The sequence below is a fragment of the Eumetopias jubatus genome, unplaced genomic scaffold (genome assembly GCF_037043125.1).
Source record: "Eumetopias jubatus isolate StellerSeaLion01/CBP00866 unplaced genomic scaffold, mEumJub1_p1.0 scaffold_1, whole genome shotgun sequence".
In the NCBI taxonomy this organism is placed as follows: Eukaryota; Metazoa; Chordata; class Mammalia; order Carnivora; family Otariidae; genus Eumetopias; species Eumetopias jubatus.
This window is the reverse complement of record NW_028274807.1, coordinates 9,159,865-9,185,887: the sequence shown is the minus strand read 5'-3', so window position 1 is coordinate 9,185,887 and position 26,023 is coordinate 9,159,865. Positions and strand designations below refer to the sequence as shown.

Below are 26,023 nucleotides of genomic sequence, written 5' to 3'. Positions count from 1 at the left end.
ATTTCCTCTTTGTAGATATGGGGTCTATGAGCCACAGACCATGCAAACTCCCCAAGCTGCGCTGTGTCCTCCATCAAAGCAAAGCCAGGCTGTCACCCATGCATCCAGCGGTGTTTGTCTAAAAGCAAACAGGGTGCTTCCAGTTTGCACATCAGGGTGGAAACAAAGGGATGGAGATAGAAAGGGGAAGTCACACCAAAGGCTTACTCCGGAAGATCAAAGCGGAAGAAGCCCCGGTCAGCCCTAAACAAAGGGACTTCCTGGCAGAAATCCCTTCCATAACCAAAGCTTGTGACTTGCAGTTACCTTGATGACAGGAGGCAGTGGTGGACCTGCTCTACTCAACACACGTCCACAAGGAAGGCCCAGGGCCAAGGGGCACTACATTCCATGCCCGGGGGTGGCTCCTCAGTGAATTGTCCTTCCCAGGGCTGCCTGCAGCATTGGCGGGGGGGGGGGGAAGGGGGCAGTGCTGAAGTTCTCCCACAACTCGGCTAGGCCACGGTACCCAGATCTGCCGCCAAATTTCAGTCCAGATGTGACCCTGAAGGTATTTTTTAGATGGGATTAACATCTTTTTTTAAAGAGAGGGAGGGGGGCAAGGGGCAGAGGGAGAGAGAGCATTCCCTGACACAGGGCTCCATCTCACAAGCCGGAGATCATGATCTGAGCCAAAATCAAGAGTTGGAGGCCCAACCGACTGAGCCACCCAGGTGCCCCTACATGTGATTAATTGATTGGATGAGGCCCACCCACATTATGGCAGATAATCTGCTTTACTTAAAGTCCACTGATTTGTTTATTTGTTTATAAAAGATTTATTTATTTGAGAGAGAGAGAGAGAAGGCACACATGAGCAGGGGGAGGGGCAGAGGGAGACAGAGAATCTCAAGCAGACTCCCCACTAAGCACAGGGCCTGATGCGGGGCTTGATCCCAGGACCCCAAGATTATGACCTGAACCAAAAATCAGGAGTTGGACGTGCAACAGACTGAGCCACCCAGGAGACACCAAAGTCCACTGATTTAAATGTTAAAGACCTTCTGAGAAAAAGACTGAGGTCCCCCAAGGAAGAAGGAATTCTGCCCCCCCAGATAACCCCCTGACTCAAGCAGCCACACCTACTCTTCCCTGGGTGCCCCACCTCTTGGCCGGCCCTGCAAATTCAGGACCTGCAAACTCCACAATCAGGTGAGCCAATTCCTTAAAATAAATGTCTCTGTCTCTCTCTCCTTGCCACCTCCCCCCCATGTATGTATATTTATATATACACGTATATGTAGAGGGGCGTGCATGCGCCATGCACACACGCGTGCACACACACACACACACACACACACCCCTACTCCTGCTGGCTCGGCTTCTCTGAAGAACCCAGACTGAAACAAGTTCAGTTTAAACTGAAACAATCTGTTCTGCGGAGTCACATACTTGATGTTGCTAATGTGTCCGGCTCTTATTCCTTTCTTCCAAACCAACTTAATTACACGCTAGGTTTTTAAAATTTCTAGCGATAAACTGGATGAAGGAGGGTGAGACACGCAGACATGGGAGGAATGTGAAGCTCAGAGAGCGAAGGAAGGCGGTTATCCCTGGACCTTCAGGTTTGGAAACACAGAGAACAAAGGATGGGTACAAACTTCATTCTCACGCTCTATTATTTGGAAAAGATAATATGCCCTATGGCGCTTTCAGGAGAAGGGTGTTGGAAAATCAAGTGACAGTATAAAGGACATCATGACTACATAGCTAGCAGGAGCTGACACAACAAGCTTGCAGGTGAAACCACGTGGGGCTACAAACCCAGGACTGACCAGACACCCCAGGAAGAGGGGGGGCCCAGGGACCTTAATTTTCTGAGTACCTGAGAGTCAGTCAGAAAATAAGAGAAATACCCTTGTTGTCACAGCCTTTTTACTTTCCTTGTGTCCTGGAAGAGTCCCATAAGCCCCTGAGCCCCCCGTCTAAGTTGTACTGCATTAGCCTCCCCAACCGCTCACTGCCCACTTCCCATGCCCATCCCACTGATGCTGGCAAGCTGAGGAAGAGCTAAAGTCTTAAAAGACATCCCCAGTGTGGAGCGCCTGGGTGGTTCAGTCGGTTGGGCATCAGGGTCCTGGGATCGAGCCCCACATCGGGCTCCCTGCTCAGCAGGGAGCCTGCTTCTCCCTCTCTTTCTGCCCCTCCCCCAGCTTGTGCGCACATGTGCTCTCTCTCTCTCAAGTAAGTAAACAAATAAATAAAAAAAAAGACATCCCAAGTGTTCTCGTTACCCATTGCGGAGTAACAAAGCACCCCAAAATGCAGTGGCTTAAGTTACTCATTTATTTTGCTCAGTCTCAAATGTGGGCAGGGCTTGGCAGGGACAGTTCCACTCTGCTCCATGAGACTAGGGTGCCTCAACTGGGCCCGGATGATCTACTTCCAGGACGGCTCCCTCACATAGCTGGCAAGTTAGAGCTGCCCACCAGCTGGAGTGTCCTTCCTTGGCAGCAAGGGAACTGAGTTCCAAGAGCCCAGGCAGAAGCTGCCAAGGGTCTTAGGATCTCTCCTTGGAAGTCCCATCGCACAGGACAATCTACTACGCTGAGTCCCTGCCAGTTCCTATCCCTCCACTCAGTGCGTGAATGGCACGTCCCCAGACAGACATGCTCCCTCAGCCCGGGGCCCTGCACGAGAAGGATGCATGGAGCAGAGCCTGGAGCAGAATCATAGCTTGAAACAGCAACAGCGAACCTGCTGAGCCTACACCTAAGCTGAGCAAGAAACCAAGATTTGTTGTTAGAAACCAGTGAGATGCTAGGGTCCTCTGTTATTTCAGCAGAGCTGACCAAAACAATGCACAAAACTGCATTCCTTACAGCAACCCCTCCACCAGTCCTTCCTGCCGTATTCCCAATCTGCACGAATGATCCACTATCCACCAAAAACTACCGTCTCTAGGATAAAGCCCCAAGTTTTTAATGAGTGCACTTAAAGCTTCTGTGACCTGTGCATTAGGTGCATTTGCTGTACTAGTGAAGAATGTTCAGCTCTGCTACATAGAGACCAGGAAAAACGAACAGGGAGGCCAGGGAGGCCGCCACTCATCAAGTTAGTAACTTACAAGACATGCTGAAGATCAATGACATCAATGGAACATACATGTAATGAACACAGATAAGAAGGAAAGAAGAAAAGGGAGTATTACCCCTAGTCAGAGAGTCGTGGACAGACCAAGTAAATGTTAAGTATCATCGAGACACGAATCATGCCACCTCCGGATTGACAGTTCTGTCATCCCTGAGTCAGCCACCCAGTTGGGCCCCATGTGTGTAGTTTGCCTAGAAACAGACGAAAATCACAACTGGCACACAGCTCTTCCAGGCATACAGGTCCTGAGTCTCCCCAACAGAACAAGTGTCCATCTGCTGAGCCCCCTGCTTTAACCTCCTCTCGGACCCTTGTAACTACACTCTCGGCAGGGAAGCCTGATAACAGCAGAGAGCAGGACGTGTAAACACGGCAGAGCCCAGGATCCGGGGATGCAGTCCTTCCCCCCTGCAGGCACCTAATCCTAAGCATTAGCTAACCCCATATCTCTCCACGTGCTTCTTGTTGCATGTTTTGAAATGATTTAATGAACTGTGTGATTCATGTATCTTAACTTGGGCTGCAAGCTTCTCTGCTCTGGTACTGCTGGGAGAGCCTGCCCGGTCAGGCTCTGTTTTTTTTCTTTTTTTGAAGATTTTATTTTTAAGTAATCTCTACACCCAATGTGGGGCTCAAACTCACAAGCCCAAGATAAAGAGTTGCATGCTCTAGCGACGTAGCCAGCCAGGCGTCCCTGTTTCTTAGAAGCTACTGCTGCATCTAGATAATTTCCCACACAACAGTCCAGCCCCATCATTCTCCTCTGGCCTTACCTTGGGCCACTCCCCCAACTCATGTTACTGTAGATGCAACAGTACTGAACCAGTCCCTAGGTGTAAACCTCTGTGTCCTTCTGCACCTGCCGTTCTGCTGGGAAGCCCTTCCCTCCTCTGCACCAAATTCCTGTTTTTCCGTTAAAACTCAGATATTACCTCCCCCGGAAAGTCCTTCCTGACCTCACCCCTATCTAGATAGGTTGCCCACCACCACCACCACCCCATCCATGCCCTCCCATTGTACTTGTCCTGGTGAATTGTAATTGTTCATCGACTTAGCTGTCTTCCCTCCCACACTGTGAGCTCCTTAAGTTGACGGGGACCATCGTCTCTGAATGCACCTTGCATCTCCATAGGACACATAACCCCAGCCCTGGCACACAAGCTGGCATATAATAGGCACTTGATAAACCCTGGATGAATGAATGAATGAATGTCTTGATAGCAAGTACAAGGAACATAAGTGAATTTTTGGCAACAAAAGAGTTATGTATGGGGGCACCTGGGTGGCTCAGTTGGTTGGGCAGCTGCCTTCGGCTCAGGTCATGATCCCAGGGTCCTGGGATTGAGTCCGGCATCGGGCTCCCTGTTCAGCGGGGAGCCTGCTTCTCCCTCTCCCTCTGCCTGTCTTTCTGCCTACTTGTGCTCTCTATCTCTCTGGCAAATAAATAAATAAAATCTTTAAAAAAAAAAAAGAATTATGTATGACTTTTGGGTCATCGATTCTTACTAAACAAGACTGCCAATGTCATTACAGAAGATACTGAAAATTGAGCTGAATCTACCATGCTCCACTGGTATTTGTTATGGCACCTTAGCAAAATAATTGGAACAGAGTAGATGTTCAATAAATATGTTAATGAATGACTTAGTGAAAATATGAATAAATGAATGCTACATTTTTTTTAACAACTGAATTCCTAAGATTCATTTATTTGTTGTTGGGGTCTATACAATGACCACAAATGAAAGCCATTTGAGGGGTGCCTGGGTGGCTCAGTCAGTTAAGCGTCCAACTCTTGGTTTTGGCTCAGGTCATGATCTCAGGGTCCTGAGACTGAGCCCCGTGTTGGGCTCCCTGCTCAGCAGGGAGTCTGCTTCTCTTTCGCCTGCTACCCCTCGCCCTCTTGTGCTTTCTCTCTCTCTCTCTAATAAGTCAATAAAATATTTTTTTGATTTTTTTAAAAAAGAAAGCCATTTGAGATATCCAAAATTCAAAAAGATATTTTAAATATCTGTAAGAGTTCCATAATACTAGAAATATGAAAGAATGTTGACATCTCATCAAGTTCAAAAGTCTTTCTTACACATATATTTTCAATTTAATATCTTAGGGTCCTGTTAAACTCAAATGACTATTTTTTTTTTTAAAGATTTTATTTATTTATTTGACAGACACAACGAGAGAAGGAACACAAGCAGGGGGAGTGGGAGAGGGAGAAGCAGGCTTCCTGCAGAGCAGCAGGGAGCAGGATGCAGGGCTCGATCCCAGGACCCCAGGATCACGACCTGAGCCGAAGGCAGCTGCTTAACAACTGAGCCACCCAGGCACCCCAACTCAAATAACTTTAGAGTTAAGTGCAAAATACAGATTCATAGAAGCCCCCCAAAATGCAAAATCCCATTAAGCAATCAACCCAAATGAGAACTGCAGTTAGTGAGCTATGAGATCAATTTCTTTTTTCTTTTTTATTTTTATTTTTTATTGTTATGTTAATAACAATACATTACATCATTAGTTTTTGATGTAGTGTTCCATGATTCATTGTTTGTGCATAACACCCAGTGCTCCACGCAGAACGTGCCCTCTTTAATACCCATCACCAGGCTAATGCATCCCCCCACCCTCCTCCCCTCTAGAACCCTCAGATTGTTTTTCAGAGTCCATCGTATCTCATGGTTCGTCTCCCCCTCCGACTTACTCCCCTTCATTCTTCCCCTCCTGCTATCTTCTTCTTTTTTTTTTCTTAACATATATTGCATTATTTGTTTCAGGACACATCTGTGATTCAACAGTCTTGCACAATTCACAGCGCTCACCATAGCACATACCCTCCCCACTGCCTATCACCCAGCCACCCCATCCCTCCCACACCCCACCACTCCAGCAACCCTCAGTTTGTTTCCTGAGGTTAAAAATTCCTCATATCAGCGAGGTCATATGATACATGTCTTTCTCTGATTGACTTATTTCACTCAGCATAACACCCTCCAGTTCCATCCACGTCGTTGCAAATGGCAAGATCTCATTCCTTTTGATGGCTGCATAATATTCCATTGTGTATATATACCAAACCTTCTTTATCCATTCATCTGTTGATGGACATCTTGGCTCTTTCCACAGTTTGGCTATTGTGGACATTGCTGCTATAAACATTGGGGAGCACATACCCCTTCGGATCCCTACATTTGTATCTTTGGGGTAAATACCCAGTAGTGCAATCGCTAGATCGTATGGTAGCTCTATTTTCAACTGTTTGAGGAACCTCCATACCGTTTTCCAGAGTGGTTGCACCAGCTTGCATTCCCACCAACAGTGTAGGAGGGTTCCCCTTTCTCCACAGCCCCGCCAACGTCTGTCGTTTCCGGACTTGTTAATTCTAGCCATTCTGACGGGTGTGAGGTGGTATCTCATTGAGGTTTTGATTTGGATTTCCCTGATGCCGAGCGATGTTGAGCACTTTTTCATGTGTCTGTTGGCCATTTGGATGTCTTCTTTGGAAAAATGTCTGTTCATGTCTTCTGCCCATTTCTTGATTGGATTCTTTGTTCTTTGGGTGTTGAGTTTGATAAGTTCTTTATAGATTTTGGATACTAGCCCTTTATCTGATATGTCATTTGCAAATATTTTCTTCCATTCTGTCGGTTGTCTTTTGGTTTTGTGGACTGTTTCTTTTGCTGTGCAAAAGCTTTTCATCTTGATGAAATCCCAATAGTTCATTTTTGTCCTTGCTTCCCTTTCCTTTGGCGATGTTTCTAGGAAGAAGTTGCTGCAGCTGAGGTCGAAGAGGTTGCTACCTGTGTTCTCCTTTAGGATTTTGATGGACTCCTGTCTCACGTTTAGGTCTTTCAACCATTTGGAGTCTATTTTTGTGTGTGGTGTAAGGAAATGGTCCAGTTTCATTCTTCTGCATGTGGCTGTCCAATTTTCCCAATACCATTTGTTGAAGAGACTGTCTTTATTCCATTGGACATTCTTTCCTGCTTTGTCAAAGATTAGTTGACCATAGAGTTGAGGGTCCATTTCTGGGCTCTCGATTCTGTTCCATTGATCTCTGTGTCTGTTTTTGTGCCAGTACCATACTGTCTTGATGATGACAGCTTTGTAATAGAGCTGGAAGTCCGGAATTGTGATGCCACCAGCTTTGCTTTTCTTTTTCAACATTCCTCTGGCTATTCGGGGTCTCTTCTGGTTCCATACAAATTTTAGGATTATCTGTTCCATTTCTTTGAAAAAAGTGGATGGTATTTTGATGGGGATTGCATTGAATGTGTAGATTGCTCTAGGTAGCATTGACATCTTCACAATGTTTGTTCTTCCAATCCATGAGCATGGAACGTTTTTCCATTTCTTTGTGTCTTCTTCAATTTCTTTCATGAGTATTTTATAGTTTTCTGAGTACAGATCCTTTGCCTCTTTGCTTAAATTTATTCCTAGTATCTTATGGTTTTGGGTGCAATTGTAAATGGGATCGACTCCTTGATTTGTCTCTCTTCTCTCTTATTGTTGGTGTATAGGAATGCCACTGATTTCTGTGCATTGATTTTATATCCTGCTACCTTACTGAATTCCGGTATGAGTTCTAGCAGTTTGGGGGTGGAGTATTTTGGGTTTTCCACATAAAGTATCATATCATCTGCAAAGAGTGAGAGTTTGACTTCTTTGCTGATTTGGATGCCTTTGATTTCTTTTTGTTGTCTGATTGCTGTGGCTAGGACTTCTAATACTATGTTGAATAGCAGTGGTGAGAGTGGACATCCCTGACGCGTTCCTGACCTTAGGGGAAAAGCTCTCAGCTTTTCCCCATTCAGAATGATATTCGCTGTAGGTTTTCCACAGATGTCTTTTATGATATTGAGGTATGTACCCTCTATCCCTATACTCTGAAGAGTTTTGATCAAGAAAGGATGCTGTACTTTGTCAAATACTTTTTCTGCATCTATTGAGAGGATCATATGACTCTTATTCTTTCTTTTGTTAATGTATTGTATCACGTTGATTGATTTGCAGATGTTGAACCAGCCTTGCAGCCCAGGGATAAATCTCACTTGGTCATGGTGAATAATCCTTTTAATGTACTGTTGGATCCTGTTGGCTAGTATTTTGGTGAGAATTTTTGCATCCATGTTCATCAAGGATATTGGTCTGTAATTCTCCTCTTTGATGGGGTCTTTGTCTGGTTTTGGGATCAAGGTAATGGTGGCCTCATAAAATGAGTTTGGACATTTTCCTTCCATTTCTATTTTTTGGAACAGTTTCAGGAGAATAGGTATTAATTCTTCTTTAAATGTCTGATAGAATTCCCCTGGGAAGCCATCTGGCCCTGGGCTTTTGTTTGTTGGGAGATTTTTGATGACTGCTTCAATTTCCTTAGTGGTTATAGGTCTGTTCAGGTTTTCTATTTCTTCCTGGTTCAGTTTTGGTAGTTGATACATCTCTAGAAATGCACCCATTTCTTCTAGGTTATCTAATTTGCTGGCATAGAGTTGCTCATAATATGTTCTTATAATTGTTTGTACTTCTTTGGTGTGGTTGTAATCTCTCCTCTTTGATTCATGATTTTGTTGATTTGGGTCATTTCTCTTTTCTTTTTGATAAGTCTGACCAGGGGTTTCTCAATCTTGTTAATTCTTTCAAAGAGCCAGCTCCTAGTTTCGTAGATCTCTTCAACTGTTCTTTTGGTTTCTAGTTCATTGATTTCTGCTCTGATCTTTATGATTTCTCTTCTCCTGCTGGGTTTAGGCTTTATTTGCTGTTCTTCCTCTAGCTCCTTTAGGTGTAGGGTTAGGTTGTGTATTGGAGACCTTTCTTGTTTCTTGAGAAAGGCTTGTATTGCTATATACTTCCCTCTTAGGACTGCCTTTGCTGTATCCAAAAGATTTTGAACAGTTGTGTTTTCATTTTCATTGGTATCCATGAATTTTTTTACCTCTTCTTTAATTTCCTGGTTGACCCATTCATTCTTTAGTAGGATGCTCTTTAGCCTCCATGTATTTGAGTTCTTTCCGACTTTCCTCTTGTGATTGAGTTCTAGTTTCAAACCATTGTGGTCTGAAAATATGCAGGTAATAATCCCAGTCTTTTGGTACCGGTGGAGACCTGATTTGTGACCTAGGATGTGATGAATTCTGGAGAATGTTCCATGGGCACTAGAGAAGAATGTGTATTCCGTTGCTTTGGGATGGAATGTTCTGAATATGTCTGTGAAGTCCATTTGGTCCAGTGTTTCATTTAAAGTCTTTATTTCCTTGTTGATCTTTTGCTTAGATGATCTGTCCATTTCAGTCAGGGGGGTGTTAAAGTCCCCCATTATTATTGTATTGTTGTCAATGTGTTTCTTTGCTTTTGTTATTAATTGCCTTATATAATTGGCTGCTCCCATGTTAGGGGCATAGATATTTACAATTGTTAGATCTTCTTGTTGGATACACCCTTTAAATAGGATATAGTGTCCTTCTTCATCTCTTATTACAGTCTTTGTTTTAAAATCTAATTTGTCTGATATAAGAATTGCCACCCCAGCTTTCTTCTGGTTTCCATTAGCATGGTAAATGGTTTTCCACCCCCTCACTTTCAATCTGGGGGTGTCTTTGGGTCTAAAATGAGTCTCTTGCAGACAGCATATGGATGGGTCTTGTTTTTTAATCCAATCTGATAGCCTGTGTCTTTTGATTGGGGCATTTAGCCCACTTACATTCAGGGTAACTATTGAAAGGTATGAATTTAGTGCCATTGTATTGCCTGTAAGGTGACTGTGACTGTATATTGTCTGTGTTCCTTTCTGATCTATGCTGCTTTTAGGCTCTCTCTTTGCTTAAAGGACCCCTTTCAATATTTCTTGGAGGGCTGGTTTCATGTTTGCAAATTCCTTTAGTTTCTGTTTGTCCTGGAAGCTTTTTACCTCTCCTTCTATTTTCAGTGACAGCATTGCTGGATATAGTATTCTTGGCTCCATATTTTTCTCGTTTAGTGCTCTGAAGATATCATGCCCGTCCTTTCTGGCCTGCCAGGTCTCTGTGGATAGGTCGGTTGCCAATCTAATGTTTCTACCATTGTAGGTTACATATCTCTTCTCCCGAACTGCTTTCAGGATTTTCTCTTTGTCTCTAAGACTCGTAAGTTTTACTATTAGATGTCAGGGTGTTGACCTATTTTTATTGATTTTGAGAGGGGTTCTCTGTGCCTCCTGGATTTTGATGCCTGTTTCCTTCCCCAAATTAGAGAAGTTCTCTGCTATAATTTGCTCCAATATACCTTCTGCCCCTCTCTCTCTTTCTTCTTCTTCTGGGATCCCAATTATTCTAATGTTGTTTCGTCTTATCATATCCCTTATCTCTCGAATTCTGCCCTCATGATCCTGTAGTTGTTTATCTCTCTTTTTCTCAGCCTCTTTATTTTCCATCATTTGGTCTTCTATATCGCTGATTCTCTCTTCTGCCTCATTTATCCTAGCAGTTAGTGCCCCCATTTTTTATTGTACCTCATTAATAGCCCTTTTGATTTCGACTTGGTTAGATTTTAGGTCTTTTATTTCTCCAGAAAGGGTTTCTCTAATAACATCCACGCTTTTTTCAAGCCCAGCTAGTATCCTTAAAGTCATGAATCTGAACTCGAGGTCCGACATCGTACTAATGTCCATATTGAGTAGGTCCCTGCCTGACGGTACTACCTCTTGTTCTTTTTGCTGAGGTGATTTTTTTCGTCTTGTCATTTTGTCCAGAGGAGAACAGATGAATGAGAGAACAAAATGCTAACAGGTTAACAACGTCCCCAGCAAATATACACTATACAAATCAGAAAAGACCTGAAACCAGGGGAAAAGAAAGGGAAAGAAAGAAAAAAGAAAGAGAAAAAAAAAAGAAAAAGATAAAAACAAACAAAAACAGAACAAAACAAAAAAAAACAGAATATGATCAAATATGATCAGGCTAGTGCATAGATCACACACTAGATTTTGGGCGTATTTTGGTCTGTTAGAAGAAAGTGCCTCCTAAAATTTTAAAGGAAGAAAGACTTATATATGTACAAAATAAGGGTTGATACAATGAAGGGATGGAAGATGACTGTAAAGATGAAAATTATAAAAGGTTTTATAAACGGAATTGATAAGAAGTTGTTTGAAAGAAGAAAGAAGAAGATTTAAAAAAAAAAGAAAAAAGAAAAGAAAAAAAATGGGAGACTGTGATCAGGCAGGAGACTAGAACAAAGCCATACACTAGTGATTTAGGGTATACTTTGATCTGTTAGAAGAAACTGTATCTCAAAATTTTAAAGAGAGAACAACTTATATATATATGCCAAAAATAAGGGTAACTACTATAAAGGGATAAAATATGACTCTAAAAATGAAAAATAAAAAACGAAAAGGGATTGATAAGATGTTAGTTGAAAAAGGGAAAAATTTTCAAAAAAAAACAAAAAACAGTTAAAAAATTAACTTTGAAAAACTAATGAATTATGGTAAAAAAGCCATGAATTCTATGTGCAGTATTCCCCTAGCGCTGGAGTTCTCCCATTCTCCTTGATCGGTAAACTTGGTCTTGGCTTGCTGACTGTTCGTGCTGATCTTCTGGGGGAGGGGCCTGTTGCCGTGGTTCCCAAATGTCTTTGCCGGAGGCGGAATTGCCCCGCCCTTGTGAGTCCGGGCTAAGGAGGCTGCTCGGGTTTGACCTCAGGAGCTTTTGTTCCCTGCAAGGTCTCGGTACAGCTTTGGAGGTCCAGGGTGAAAATGGTGGCCTCCCAATCTCCGCCCGGAGGAGCTGTGAACTCGGGCCCCGCTCCTCAGTGCGCCCCCAGAGAAAAGCAGTCACTCCCGTCTCCCCGGTCTCCGGCCGCACTCCGCGCTCACCCGGCCTGTGACCGAGCGTTGCTATCTCTGGCACCCGACCCCGTGTGGAGTCTCCAAACCCAGCAGATCCCTGCGGTGCGCTCCCGCGCCGCTCCTCCCGGGGAAGAAAGGGGAGTCTCCCTGGATCTGCCGTTTGTTGGGCCCCTGCTGCAGGAGCAGTGGCCTGACTGGGCCGCGGATCACAGTTTATGGCCACCCCGAGCTGAGAGCCCGCGCCTCGGCTCCGTCTCTGCAGCCGGCTTCCCCGCTCCGATCCCTGGGAGCTCTGCCGCACTCAGGCACCCCCGGTCTTTCTGTGACCCCGAGGGTCCTGAGACCACACTGTCCCGGGAGGATTCCACCCCCGGCTTAGCCACTGGAGCGAGTCGCTCAGCGGAGCCGGCTTCTAAAAGTTCCGATTTTGTGCTCCGCGGCTCTATCACTTGCCAGAAGCAGCCAACGGAGGCCCCCTCCCCCGCCGTCTATCCTCCCGAATATCGCCTCGGATTCACTACTCCACACGTCCTACCTTCCAAAAAGTGGTCGCTTTTCTGTTCAGAGAGTTGTTGCTACTCTCCTCTTCGATCTCCTGTTGAGTTCGTAGGTGTTCAGAATGGTTTGATCCCTATCCAGCTGAATTCCTGAGACCAGACGAAATCCAGGTCTCCTACTCCTCCGCCATCTTGCTGCGCCCCTCAATTTCTTTTTTAAAGTGGGCTCCATGCCCAATGCAGGGCTTGAACTCACAACCCTGAGATCAAGAGTTGCATGCTCTACCAACTGAGCCCAGACAGGTGCCTGAGACCAATTCCTTTATAAGTTTTAAGGCCCAACTTATAAAATGAAGTATGGTGTAATAGCCAGAGTGGTCAAAAAAATAGCTCTGAATGTCTCCGGCTCCTGATTGCAAGATCCACCAAACCCTCTGATCATAAATAAAATGAATTATCTGGACAGTAGCTGTCTTTCCTGGGTGGGTAGGCATCTTTCTATCTCAGAAAATTAAGAAATAAGTTGTTGCCATTAAGCAAGATCTTAATTAAATCTTCATTAGAACATATGTTAAATGAAATGATAACTGTGAAAAATGCTAATTATCTCCCAATATCTAGTCTTTCGTTCTTCCCTTCAACCCATGACTGTCCAGCTAAGACTACAGTTCCCAGACTGCCCTGCAGCTAACAGAACAGGTGCATGAGTGGCCTGTGAAACTTCTGGATCAGAGTTTTTAAAGAGGAAGCTGGCTGCCCACACCTTCCCCCAACCTGGGGGGCTAGAATGTGCATAAGGTTGACAACAGTGTAAGGGTAGTACAAACCAGCCTCTACCTAGAGAGTGAATGAGGCTGGCAGAGGGGAGAGAACAGAGCAACACGACAGAAGGGAACTGGGTCCCTGGATGGCCTTACAGAGCAGAACCACCTCCCCGAGGGAGAAAGAAGCTTCTAGCTTTTTGCTCCCAAGCAGTTCTGGGTCTCTGTTACAGTAATTTAGCCTCTACCCTCCATAACACAGTAACTAAGTTCCTTCAGATGCTCTATGTCTTTGAACCCCATAAAGATGTACAATTAAGGAACAACAATTTAGGAAATCAAGAACACAGCAGTCACATTTTGTGTTAAGGAGGAACCTGTGCCTATTTTAGGTAATGGCAATATTTTAAGAAATTTTGGCCTTGGTTTTAAGTTGAAATCTTACTAAATATACAAGTAATATTAGCATATCTAAGAAAGCATCAAGCTTACTCTAAGTTTAATAATTGATAAGAATTATGTAAGTGTTCAGAAAGATGGTGTTTGTCTCAGGGTCATCAAAAACAAGGGAAGTCTGAGAAAGCTGTCACATCCAAGAGGAGCCTGAGAAGAAATGACAGCTAAACGGGATGCTGTATCCTGGATGGGATCTTGGAACATTTTGAAAAAGACATTAGGTAAAAACTAAGGAAATGAGATCAAGGGTGAACTTTATTTAATAACATATTAATATTGGTTCGTTATAACAAAGATACCATAAGATGTGTTAATGCGGGAAACTGGGATATATGGGAACTCTACATTATCTTTGCAACTTTTCTGAAATAAAAGTTTTATTTAGGGGGCACCTGGATGGCTCAGATGGTTAAGTGTCTGCCTTCGGCTCAGGTCATGATCCCGGGGGCCTGGGATCGAGCCCCGCATCGGGCTCCCTGCTAGGCGGGGAGCCTGCTTCTCCCTCTGCCTCTGCCTCTGCCTCTCTCTCTCTCTCTCTGGCTCTCATTAATAAATCAATAAAACATTAAAAAAAAGTTTTATTTAAAAAAAAAAAGATGATGTTTGTTCACCCAGATGACTTATGTATTTAAAAAGAAATTGGTTTGGGGGAGCCTGGGTGGCTCAGTTGGTTAAGCAACTGCTTTCGGCCCAGGTCATGATCCTGAAGTTCCGGAATCGAGTCCCACATCAGGCTCCCTGCTCGGCGGGGAGTCTGCTTCTCCCTCTGACCCTCTTCCCTCTCGTGCTCTCTATCTCTCATTCTCTCTCTCTCAAATAAATAAATAAAATCTTAAAAAAGAAATTGGTTTGGGGAGGGAGAAGATAGGGGCGGGGGGGCAGAATAGGTGGACAGACTCTGGGGGATCACACAGGTACACACGTTCCATTTCCATATTCAGTGGTGAATTCGTGGGTATTTATTATATAATTTCAAATTCATCAGCAAATGAGGGCCATACATGAACCAATGATGAGAATACATTTTGATCAAGGATTAGGATTAATCCAAGTCTGTGCTAGAGTCCCAAAATAAACTACAATGTTTTAAGATATTTGAGCTTCTAAACAGGACAAATATTATCCAGAAATTCCACCAAACGTGATCACAAACTTTTGCTAAATTTCTAAGAATGGCAAATTAGGACTTAAAAGCCCAAATCAGAACAGTTAGGTTACCATGAATGGACTCTTCATAGGTTAAGGGAAAAAAAAAAAAAAAGCCAATATTGGCCATTTCACAATTCAACCTAATTGATAATTTGTAATTTTAATACATTGAAAATCATTGTTTTAAACAAAAAGGAAGTTTCTGAATAGTCTTTTCTTCTGCGTATAAAAATTACGCTTGAGTTCACCAAAAAACTTCACATCACCAGTTGGCATCTTTCTACCAAACACAGGAGAAGAGCTACAAGCATTGCTGGATTGGCCTCAGGTTAATATAAGCTTTGCTGTTACGACTAGAAAACGGCTATGTCTAGATCTCTTTAAAACTACTAATGCATTCCTCTGGCTCCTAAAAAGGGTACGGACACTGGCTAAAACTTTATCTGCCACTTAGCAGCTGGTGGCTTTAGAAATGCCCTTTAAGGGGCACCTGGGTGGCTCAGTCGTTAAGCATCTGCCTTCGGCTCAGGTCATGATTCCCGGATCCTAGGATCAAGTTCTGCATCTGGGCTCCCTCTGCTCAGTGGGGAACCTGCTTCTCCTTATCCCTCAGAAAAGAAAGAAAGAAAGAGAGAAAGAGAAAGAGAAAGAGAGAAAGAGAGAGAGAGAGAGAGAGAGAGAGAGAGAAAGAGAGAAAGAGAAAGAAAGAAAGAAAGAAAGAAAGAAAGAAAGAAAGAAAGAAAGAAAGGAAGAAAGAAAGAGAGAGAAAAAAGAAAGAAAGGAGAGAGAGAAAGAAAGAAAGAAAAGAAAGAAAGAAAGAAAAAGAAAGAAAAAGAGAAAGAAAGAAAGAAAGAAAGAAAGAAAGAAAGAAAGAAAGAAAGAAAGAAAGAAAGAAAGAAAGAAAGAAAGAAAGAAAGAAAGAAAGAAAGAAAGAAAGAAAGAAAGAAAGAAAGAAAGAAAGAAAGAGGAAGAAAGTAAGGAAGAAAGAATTTATCTTAGGGCTTCAGTTTTCTTCTCTTTAAAATGACAAGAATAATATCGTACAGAATTGTAAGCATTGCAGCAATGTATGTAAAATGCCTAGCAGGGGCGGGATAAATGGTATTATTACCATCATCCTAAGTCGATAAAACATCAGGAGGGAATGGAACGTCACAGCACACTGGCAGCTCTCGGACCACCTGCCAAACCTTAAGCCCCTTCTGAGTCCCAAACAGTTTCTTTCTTTTTTTTTTTTAAGATTTTATTTACTTATTTGACAGAGAGAGAGAGATTGAGAGCAGGAACACAAGCAGGGGGAGTGGGAGAGGGAGAAGCTGACTCCCCGCTGAGCAGGGAGCCCGATGTGGGGCTCGATCCCAGGACCCTGTGATCATGACCTGAGCCGAAGGCAGACGCTCAACGACTGAGCCACCCAGGCGCCCCCCCAAACACAGTTTCTTGCTCTCCTTTAAATATCTTTACCGATCTCATGGCCCTTATGTCAGTCTACCTTGAATTCTAGTCAATTTTTGTCTAGTCTTCCTCCTCTCTTCCTTTTCTCTCATCCCAATACAATGGCTTAAAGATGGTGTTTGTAGGGTGCCTGGGGGGCTCAGTTGGTTAGGCGACTGCCTTCGGCTCAGGTCATGATCCTGGAGTCCCAGGATCGAGTCCCGCATCGGGCTCCCTGCTCAGCAGGTAGTCTGCTTCTCCCTCTGACCTTCTTCCCTCTCATGCTCTCTCTCTACCATTCTCTCTCTCTCTCAATAAATAAATAAAAATCTTTAATAAAAAAAAAAGATGGTGTTTGTAAAATGGAAATCCAGTGACAGTGGCTATGATCAGCAAAACCCCTACTGGATTACCAAGTGGCAGGCAGGGATCACAGCGTGGCTGAGTGAAGGCGGCAAGGCAAGGACTCATCACAGATACCCAAGGGGAAGACATCCACAAGAGGGGCTTAGGTCAGACTTCCACGGGCCTCAGGGCATGACCCTGCCTGGTGAGAAGGCGCCCCCTGAAGCTTGAGCAACAGTGTGTTTCCCTGGATTTGTGTCTAGAAAGAGAACCCTGGCCATCAAGAGGAAAACCCACAGACACAAGACAGGATGACATTTCCATGGTCTAGACCAGAAGATCTGAGGCTGAGCATGAAACAAGCAGTGGTAATGAAGGAGGCGAGTGGAGACGGTCGGGGAAGGGGCATCAGTAGAATTTGGACCTGCGTGGCGGGAGGGACGCAGGAGGTGAGAGGAAGAACAGGCTGCGGTGTTCCTCTGAGACTCTCTTTCTTTTCCAGCAGAGAAATAGAAGCAACTACTTTTAGACAAGTCATTAAGTTTGAAGTGTTTTCAGAATACTCCAGGGGAGATGTCTAGGAAGTGCCTGGCGATCTGAGTTAACCACTCGGGCCGATTTGAAGAAGTGGAGGGATGGGTTAGATGCCCCTCCAGCAGCGCTGCCCAGTGAAAACATGATGTGAGCCACAAACACAAGCCACCCAGGCACTTTTTCTAGCAGCCACATTAAAAAAAGTAAAAAGAAACAGGTGAAAATGATTTTAATAATACATTTTTCTTTAACCCAAAATGTCCACAAAAGAAACGGGGTCACAAAGGCCAGGAAAGAACAGGGGAAAAAAACAAATTTACTTTTGGTTAAGACATCATTTCCTTTTGGGACACAAGTGAAAAACATTTTACTCACGGTTTCTGAAGAGGAAGCCGGTCTCTGTAAACTCTCACCTTGCACCCAAATGCTCTCTGTCACAAATGCTATGTGTTCTGCTTCAAGTATAAAAGGAGAGACAAGAAACAGGGCCCATTTGTTCAAGTCATCAATGGACTGGGCAGAGGGAAAGAAACACACAAAAAGGGGATTCAATATCACTTCAAATCACAACTGTCACTTATATTAACATCTGAGACCTCCCCTCCTCTGTAATTCCAGGTGGAATCTAAATTAAGTTAATCGGATGCTCTCCTCCTACAGACCACATTAACCCTGAGCCTCTGGTTAAACTGTGACTATTTAAACACCTGCAAGATCCCTTCTATGATCCATGACAACTTTAACATCTCTAGATATGTGTGACCTACCATTAATTCTGAAGCTGGGCTTACCCCCACCATTCCTTACTGCTTGCAGCATGAGGAGCTTCCCAACTCACAACTCAGAAGCACATTTAAAGGTGAGGAGGCTCAGGAGTGCATGCTGGTCAAAAGAAACCCATTACTAATAGAAACCTGAAGAACTCTTCTTCCATTTCCTCTAGCCATTATAGATAGCATCAGCATTGGTTATCAGATTGGATTTGTCCGTTTATCTGTGCTCTCCCTCCTGAAACCTCTCTAAAAGGACAGTAAGTGAATTTTAAAGGCTTTAAACCACTAAAAACAATGCATATCCAGAGCAGAAAAGCGGACATCTAAGGCTGCAGGGGTGAGCCCTTTTATCACCACCAAAAAAAGGTCAGGCTCCACACCCTGTTTACCAATTCACATCTGCCCTTTTGATCTGGGAGGATCAGAAGGCGTTTCCACCTGGCCTAGTAACCTGGCACATAGTAGACCATTAATAAATATCGACTGAACTAATTAATGAACGAAAATTTGGGGGAGAGAAAACACCTCTCCATGGGTTAACATAATTATCAGTATAGCAGTTAACACGGCGCCTGGGTTGCTCAGTTGGTTAAGCGACTGCCTTCGGCTCAGGTCATGATCCTGGAGTCCCGGGATGGAGTCCCACATCGGGCTCCCTGCTCAGCAGGGAGTCTGCTTCTCCCTCTGACCCTCCTCCCTCTCATGCTGTCTCTCATTCTCTCTCTCTCAAATAAAATCTTAAAAAAATAAAAAATAAATATAGCAGTTAACAACAAAAAAGATTGTCCACCTTACTCAAACACAGAACATGTGTATATTAAACAAAAAGCTTAAAATTTCCAGTGTGTATAAACTCTTTGGTTATAGTTACCATTTCTGTGGGAACTTCAATTATATACACTACACATTCTATGCATCTGATTCTAAATATATGAAGTAAGGAGACAACAAAGACGTTAAGATTCATTTCTGTAAAGTTACTTTAGTCCAGGTAGACTGACAAGGTAGCTAGCAAACCAAATCATTAGCCCCACCATATTTCATAGCTGAAATCAACAGGAGCTAATCACAGTCAAGTTTTCCAATCACAGGCTTTACCCATCAGAGCTGAAACCCAACAACCACTAACCACTCCTTCATTCACTGAAATACTGAGTGACTATCACAGGGCAAGCTGCTAAGCTAAGCTAAAAAGACCCAATTCCTAGGGAGAAAAAGATAAAAACTAGAAATATGAAGGGTGATTTAAAGTGTATGAGGGCACAGCGCAGGCCCATCCCATCTAGTGTGAAGAATGAGGAACATCTCCTTGAGACAATAATATCTGAGCAACTCTACGGTGAGGCAAAGTTAACTTCAAAGAGCAGGAGCATAGCATCAGGTTCCAGAATCCCCGAAAACCCAAAGCTAGCTTGGCAGTGGTACCCCCAGAGTAGGCTGGAGCGGTAGGAAAAAAGCTGAAAAGCCCTGGTTATAGTTATGGTAGTTAGCAGATCAGTAAAGTCATGGAGATGTTCAAAAAGTAAAACTGTCTTCCAAGAAAATTAAAAATATTTACATCCCAACATTTTTGAATGTCCAAAATGTTTACTCTAATTGAAATCTTTTTTTTTTTAAGATTTTCTTTATTTATTTGACAGAGAGAAAGCACAAGCAGGGGGAGCAGCAGAGGGAGAGGGAGAGAAGCAGGCTCCCCACTGAGCAAGGAGCCTGATGGGGGGGCTAGATCCCAGGACCCCAGGATCCTGACCTGAGCAGAAGGCAGACCCTTAATGGACTGAGCCACCCAGGCACCCCTCTAATTCAAATCTTAAAGTTTATTTTAAGTAAATGAATCCAGATTGTCAACCACTGCAATAGAAAAAAGCACCCCTCGATTTTTCTTTATTTTGTTATTTCTCTCAATCTTGGTTCCTTGAGAGAATGAAGCCCTATTTAGTTCATTGGGCCCTCAAGTGGAATGAGTGTCTCGCTGTCTTGCATCTAAGTGATCCTAGCTAAGCACTCTCTCAGAACTGAGAGAACAGTTACTTATTTTCTGTGTGTTATAGTATACTAACAAGGAAGGGTATTTTTGATTTGCTAGTAGCACGATATAATTCCATACTTAAGCATACAACAAAGTACTCAAACCTGAGATAAGATTTTAATTCCCACGCGGGTGTTATAGTTTCGCACACGTAGAAAATCTTACTTTAATGGTAAAAGTGAGCCAACTTTCCGGAGGGAAGAGGAAAGGGAAACAAACCGATTAAAAGTAAACACTTAAAGGCTAATGAAAACAGTGTTAGTGATGTCAGTGGAAATCTGGGCAGAACTGCACCGTCAAGTCAAGTCCACCTCCAACAGCTGAATGGATGGAACTGCTGTCCCCTTTTACAGAAAGGGGACATTGGTTTTGCTAAACGACCCGCAGGTGAAAGAGCCTGCTGAACTTGCAGCTATCAGGCTAAGTATTGGGTCAAAAACAAAGTCTGTGTGCAGACCGAAGTCAAAGAGATGCAAAGTGGGGCGCCCTGGTTGGTAAAACTCGCCACTGACAGGGCCGTTTTGTCCCCTCGGAGATATCTGACAGAGGCTGACGATCTGCTGTCTTTCTGTGAATTCAGGTTCAACCCAAATGCAGCCACAATGGAGGAGAGGATGTCAGAAAAGACACTCCAGGTGGGCAGTGCTAATCGCCAGATTTGGAAAGGCAGGAGCCATGCATCCGCATACAGTCGACCCGGCACGCCGGGGACAGTGCTGCCTGGCGCAGCTCCGGGCCTCTGGTCCGCCCCCGTCCGGGCTCCCGAGGATATCGCACGCAGAGGTAACCCGAAGCCAGGCCCCCGCAGGGACCCCAAGCCCGAGACCTCCCGGCTCGCACAGCCCGGGGGCAGTGCGGGGCCCGCCGGCGTTTCCGGCCGACTGCGCCCCGAGGCCGCGCCTCCCGTCGGCCCCGCCCCCCGCGCGCGCCCCCGGCCCCGCCCCGCACCCCGCCGGCCCCGCGCCCGCCCACCTGGCTCTCGCCGACGCAGAAGACGCGGCTGCCGCGGCTCAAGCACACGCGGGCGCCCTGGGGCCGCGCGGCCGCGCCGCAGAAGGTGAAGGAGCAGCGCGAGGCGCGCAGCCGCTGCACCGTGGCGCGCACGAGCGCGGCCGGTCGGCGCCCCCAGCGCGCCCACAGGTAGAGGTAGCACAGCGTGATGAGCATGGCCGGCCGGCCGGCGGCGGGGCGCGAGCCCCGGACGCTCGCACCACCGGCTCTCCTCTCCCGCCCGGCCCCGCCCCACGCCCGCCCTCCCGCGGGCCGGAAGAGGCCGTGCCATAGGGGTGAGGCCGCGCGGGCTGGGGAAGGCGGTGAGGATGGAGGGAGGCCTGAGCTTGGGTGCCCCCCCCGCCCCCACACTAGTGGGGGAAGGTGTGAAGGAGGGAGAAAAGAGGCGTTAGGAAGAGGAGGTTGATAAGGTTGGAGACCAGGGATTAGGCCCATTTGGCTGGTTTAAGCCAAAGTCTGTCCTCCCTTTCTTGGAGAGCTGGGAGCCAGATTGAAGAAGGGGCTGCGGGTATGTGTACATTAACTAGTACCATACTGGTTAGTTACTCAACTAACATACAGCCTCTACCCAGTTCCAGCTGGGAAAACAAAGTGAGACTGGGTTTATTAGATTATTCTAGACCTTATTGCAAAAATGATTTTACAGGGGCGCCTGGGTGTGGCTCAGTCGTTAAGCGTCTGCCTTCCGCTGGGGTCATGGTCCCAGGGTCCTGGGATCGAGCCCCACATCGACTCCCTGCTCAGCAGGAAGCCTGCTTCTACTCTCCAACTCTTCTTGCTTGTATTCCCTTTCTTGCTGTCTCTCTCTGTCCAAATAAATAAATAAAATCCTTAAAAAAATGATTTTACAATAAATTACATAAATTCACAATGCACTATATATATTATATATACAATGCAACTGTATATTTTATATATATATATTTTGGGGGGGACTCTAAATATTTTAAAATAAGGACTGAAAACAAGTTGAAGACAGACCAGCACTAAAAAGGCTGCCTGGTGTTCTTGCGCATGTGGGTCACCAATTTGTGAGCATCCTAAGACCAGAAGAAAAAGGGAAACTCATCAGTTATGATTCAATGTTCTCGTTCCTAAAAGAAGCATAATTATTCCTGATGGTGACCGAGCTCTCACCCATGGAACCTCATTTGGGTTTTTTGGGGTTTTTTTTAAGATTTTATTTATTTGACAGAGACAGTGAGAGGGGGAACACAAGCAGGGGGAGTGGGAGAGGGAGAAGCAGGCTTCCCGCAGAGCAGGAAGCCCAATGCAGGATCCCAGGACCCTGCGATCATGACCTAAGCCGAAGGCAGACGCTTAACGACTGAGCCACCCAGGCACCCCCTCATGTGTTAAAAGGCAGTTTGCAGGGCGCCTCGGTAGCTCAGTCAGTTAAGCGTGGACTCCTCATTTCGGCTCAGGTCATGATCAGGGTCATAGGATTAAGCCCCTGTCAGGGTCCCCGTGCAGCAGGAAGTTGGCTTGAGATCGGCTCTCCTCTCCCCTGCCCTCTCTCCCTTCCCCTCCCCCACCAGCTCATGTGCGCATTCTAATAAATAAATCTTTAAAAAAAATAATAAAAGGCAATTTGCAAAAAAAAACAGCGTCCCCAGCAATTCTGAAATATAGCAAAGATTTTCCCTGCGCTGCTTCCTGCTCTGGCCTTTGCTATAAGTAGAAGGCATAATGCAATAGCAATCAGGTACACCACTCCCAGGTCTTCCTTAATCCAACGATAGATGTTTAAAGTGCCCTGACCATTTATTCATCTGCTTTAAAACAGTGGTATAGAAAACCCACTTTCAGAACTTCAGATTTACAGTCAGGTGACAGGAACTTTTTCCCAGTGCATACAGCAACAATAGATTTTAAAAGAGAGAATCTGAAAAGCAAAAACCGGCCTCAGAAACAAGATAAGCATCACAGTGGACCAGAAATAGAAGAAAGACAGTAAGTGATGAGCGGGGCTGAAGCCGAATCTTCCACTTTCCTGCAGGACAGTGGCATTTGGGAAGGGAGTTCCTGCACGGTCACAAGGCCTAAAACTGGGTCATTGTGTCACTGGAGGAAGGAATGAATGAATCCCACTGAGGAAGGCTTTAGTCCTTCCAGGATAACACAGGGCTAAGAAGTTAGGAATGAGAAAATGAAAAAGCTTTACAAAATGATAAACCCTGAAACCCTTCAGATAGCGTTCTTGGAGTTTGCTGAATTATGGTTCTAAGGACACAGCCTCTCCACTCCAGCTAGGTATGAAGAGGTCATCTCCTCTACCTGAAGGTCACAAACATCTCTAGTTCTTCCAAGTTCCTTAAGAGCTTTGTAACCCCACCTTCCCAGACACCATAACTGCATCGAGCCAGAATAGGAACTTTCCAGGTTTGCCCTAAGGTGCTTCCAGATGTCATGGTCTCGGAAGACATCATGGGGAAGGGTGGGGGCCAATTGTATGTACAGCTCTGCATTATTTTTTTTTTTAAGATTTATTTATTCATTTGAGACCCAGAGATAGAGAGCGAGCATGAGCAGGGAGAGAGGCAGAGGGAGAGGGAGAAGCAGGCTCCCCGCCGAGCCAGGAGCCCAACGTGGGGCTCGATCCCAGGACCCCGGGATCATGACCCAAGCCGAAGGCAGACGCTCAACCATCTGAGCCACCCAGGCGCCCCTGTACAGCTCTGGGTTATAAAGAATGGGGACCACAGTGGGTGAAAATGAACTGAGAAGTTGGTGAGGTCCCTTCTTGACCCTTGGGCTGAGGAGCACTGTTACCATTCAGGCCCAGGAACGAGCACAGGACGGCAGAGGAGTAAGAGAAGTTAAACAGGCACATGGCAGGCTCTGTTTACGAGGATAACAGCTCAAGGATCGAGCTTGGCTTCATCGTCCCCAGAGAACAAAGGAAAAGAAGAAGGATGCAAAAAAATGGGACATTGGGGCATCTCAACTGTGTACATAACTGATTCACCCCTTACAGTCCCTCACCACTCAAAGTATGGTCCCTGGACCATCAGCGTTGGCATCCCCTGGGAGCTCACTAGAGATGCAGAACCCCTGGCTCCACCCCAGACCCACTGAGTCAGCATCTGCACTTTCACAAAACCCCCATGTGATTCACAAACACGTTAAAATTTGAGCAGCATTGTTGATATCCACCTCCGTCGCTCCCTAGATTTGGGTTGCTCTGGACTCTTCGCTAGACTGTTCCAAATCGTCGTGGAGAACAGACTAGGAATGGGCCACAGACGAGGCATTCAAGGAAGATGAGGCTTCCTACGGGAAAAGCAGACGCCAAGTCTCTCGTCTGCCCTGCAAATCATGGTTTGGGGATAAGGCAGAGTGTTAACCAACAGTATCCCTCACCCAGAGGAGCTGTCCTGCCCCCATCCACCGCCAGTAAATAGATCAACTGTTCCTGCCCAGGAAAAGCCTATCCTGCTGACAGTGGCTGTGTCTGCATTTGGAAAGCTCTCTGAACTCAGCCAAATGGCCAGAGCTGAATAGGACAGTTCCTGAAGGGACCCCAGGCTAGTTGGAAGCGTTTAGTAGATGCTGAATTTTAAATAGCTCTCACTGTAAACAGTTCACATTTAGCAATTGAATTACCTAGTCTCTGCTTTATATAAAAGAATTTATTTCCTCCACGTCAGTGTTGGAGTGGTAAAAACAAATGATATTCAGAGATCCCAGGGTCTCAAGAATGACTGTCTGTTTGAAAAAATATCCTCCGTAAAAATGACTTAAATACAAATTTAATTGAAATCATGAGGTTTTTGTTGGTAAAAGCTGTACCATGAAGACCTTTTCTTTGACTTTTTGAATGTCTATGGTATGTGTGTTTATTAGCCAGAAAGTGTCAGGGAGACTATCCGCATATGCAGTTAACCGTTAAGTAAATTAAACTATTTTAAGCCATTAATCCTTTTTATTATTGGTTTAAACCCAAAAAGAAAAATTCAATTTGGACTGATAGAAACAAGCTACCAGCAAAAGAATAAATTAGAGGCTTGGGCTGTGATGAGGGCCTCAAGGGGGGAAAAAAATTGCCATTTTAAATCTTGATGATTAGCAAATGCCAGGCCCCATGAAGGTAGCAATCAAACCAACCACCACCTCACCCTTGGTCAAGATCAATTTTGGAATCCCAACTTTGAAAAACATTCATTCCAAATAGGAAAATTTTGTATTAAATGCCTTGTACATTTCCATAAATTACTCCTTATAATTATATAAGGAAGCTGAGAATGTATTATTTTTTTTAAGATTTTATTTATTTGACAAAGAGAGACACAGTGAGAGAGGGAACACAAGCAGGGGGAGTGGGAAAGGGAGAAGCAGGCTTCCCGCGGAGCAGGGAGCCCGATGCGGGGTTTGATACCAGGACCCTGGGATCATGACCCGAGCTCAAGGCAGACGCTTAACGACTGAGCCACCCAGGCACCCCTGAGAATATATTATTTTAATTGCATTTTTATAAACTTTGGTTATTTTTCTAATAATACTGCTTTTGGAAGTTTTATATTTATCAAAACAACTTTTAAATTCTACACAGTTTGTAATTAAGGGACGCCTGGGTGACTCAGTCGGTTAAGCGTCTAACTTCAGCTCAGGTCATGATCTCAGGGTCCTGGGATGTAGCCCTGCGTGGGGCTCCCTGCTCAGTGGGGAGCCTGCTTCTCCCTCTCCTTCTGCCCCTACCCTCCCCTCTTTGTGGGCGCACACGTGCTCTCTCTCTCCCGCCTAAATAAATAAATAAAATCTTTAAAAAAAAAAATACAGATAATAGGAGCACCTGGCTGGCTTAGCCAAAAGAGTATGTGACTCTTGATTTTGGGGCTGTGAGTCTGAACCCCAGGTTGGGTGTAGAGATTACTTTAAAAAAATCTATATATATACCACTAATACAGTCAAAATGTGAATTGTGACCCAAGAATTAAAGGATGCTTTCACATAAAACCTTAACAGCCTATATTTAATGTGTCATTATTTCTTAATTATATGGAATGCCAAAGTAATAGCAATCTCCCTGCAGTAAAAATAAACATAAGGACTGGTAGTAAGTAGGTCAAGATAATGCTAACTGG

General features: G+C 44.8%; 1 protein-coding gene across 2 annotated transcripts in view; it reads right to left on the bottom strand.

Annotated features, from left to right (window-relative positions):
* HLCS (holocarboxylase synthetase) overlaps nt 1-21,095 on the bottom strand; it is a 216,038-nt gene extending 194,943 nt beyond the window's left edge. Inside the window, exons 1-2 of one of the 2 annotated variants that reach the window (XM_028116309.2) lie at nt 20,901-21,095; nt 17,502-17,639 (exon numbers count right to left, since the gene is read on the bottom strand). In XM_028116309.2, coding sequence (XP_027972110.1) covers nt 17,502-17,639; nt 20,901-21,095 — 333 coding nt within the window. Of the gene's footprint in view, nt 1-17,501; nt 17,640-20,900 lie in introns of those variants that run through there. The other variant, XM_028116316.2, reaches the window with a different exon arrangement.
* Nucleotides 21,096-26,023: the final 4,928 nt, after the last annotated feature.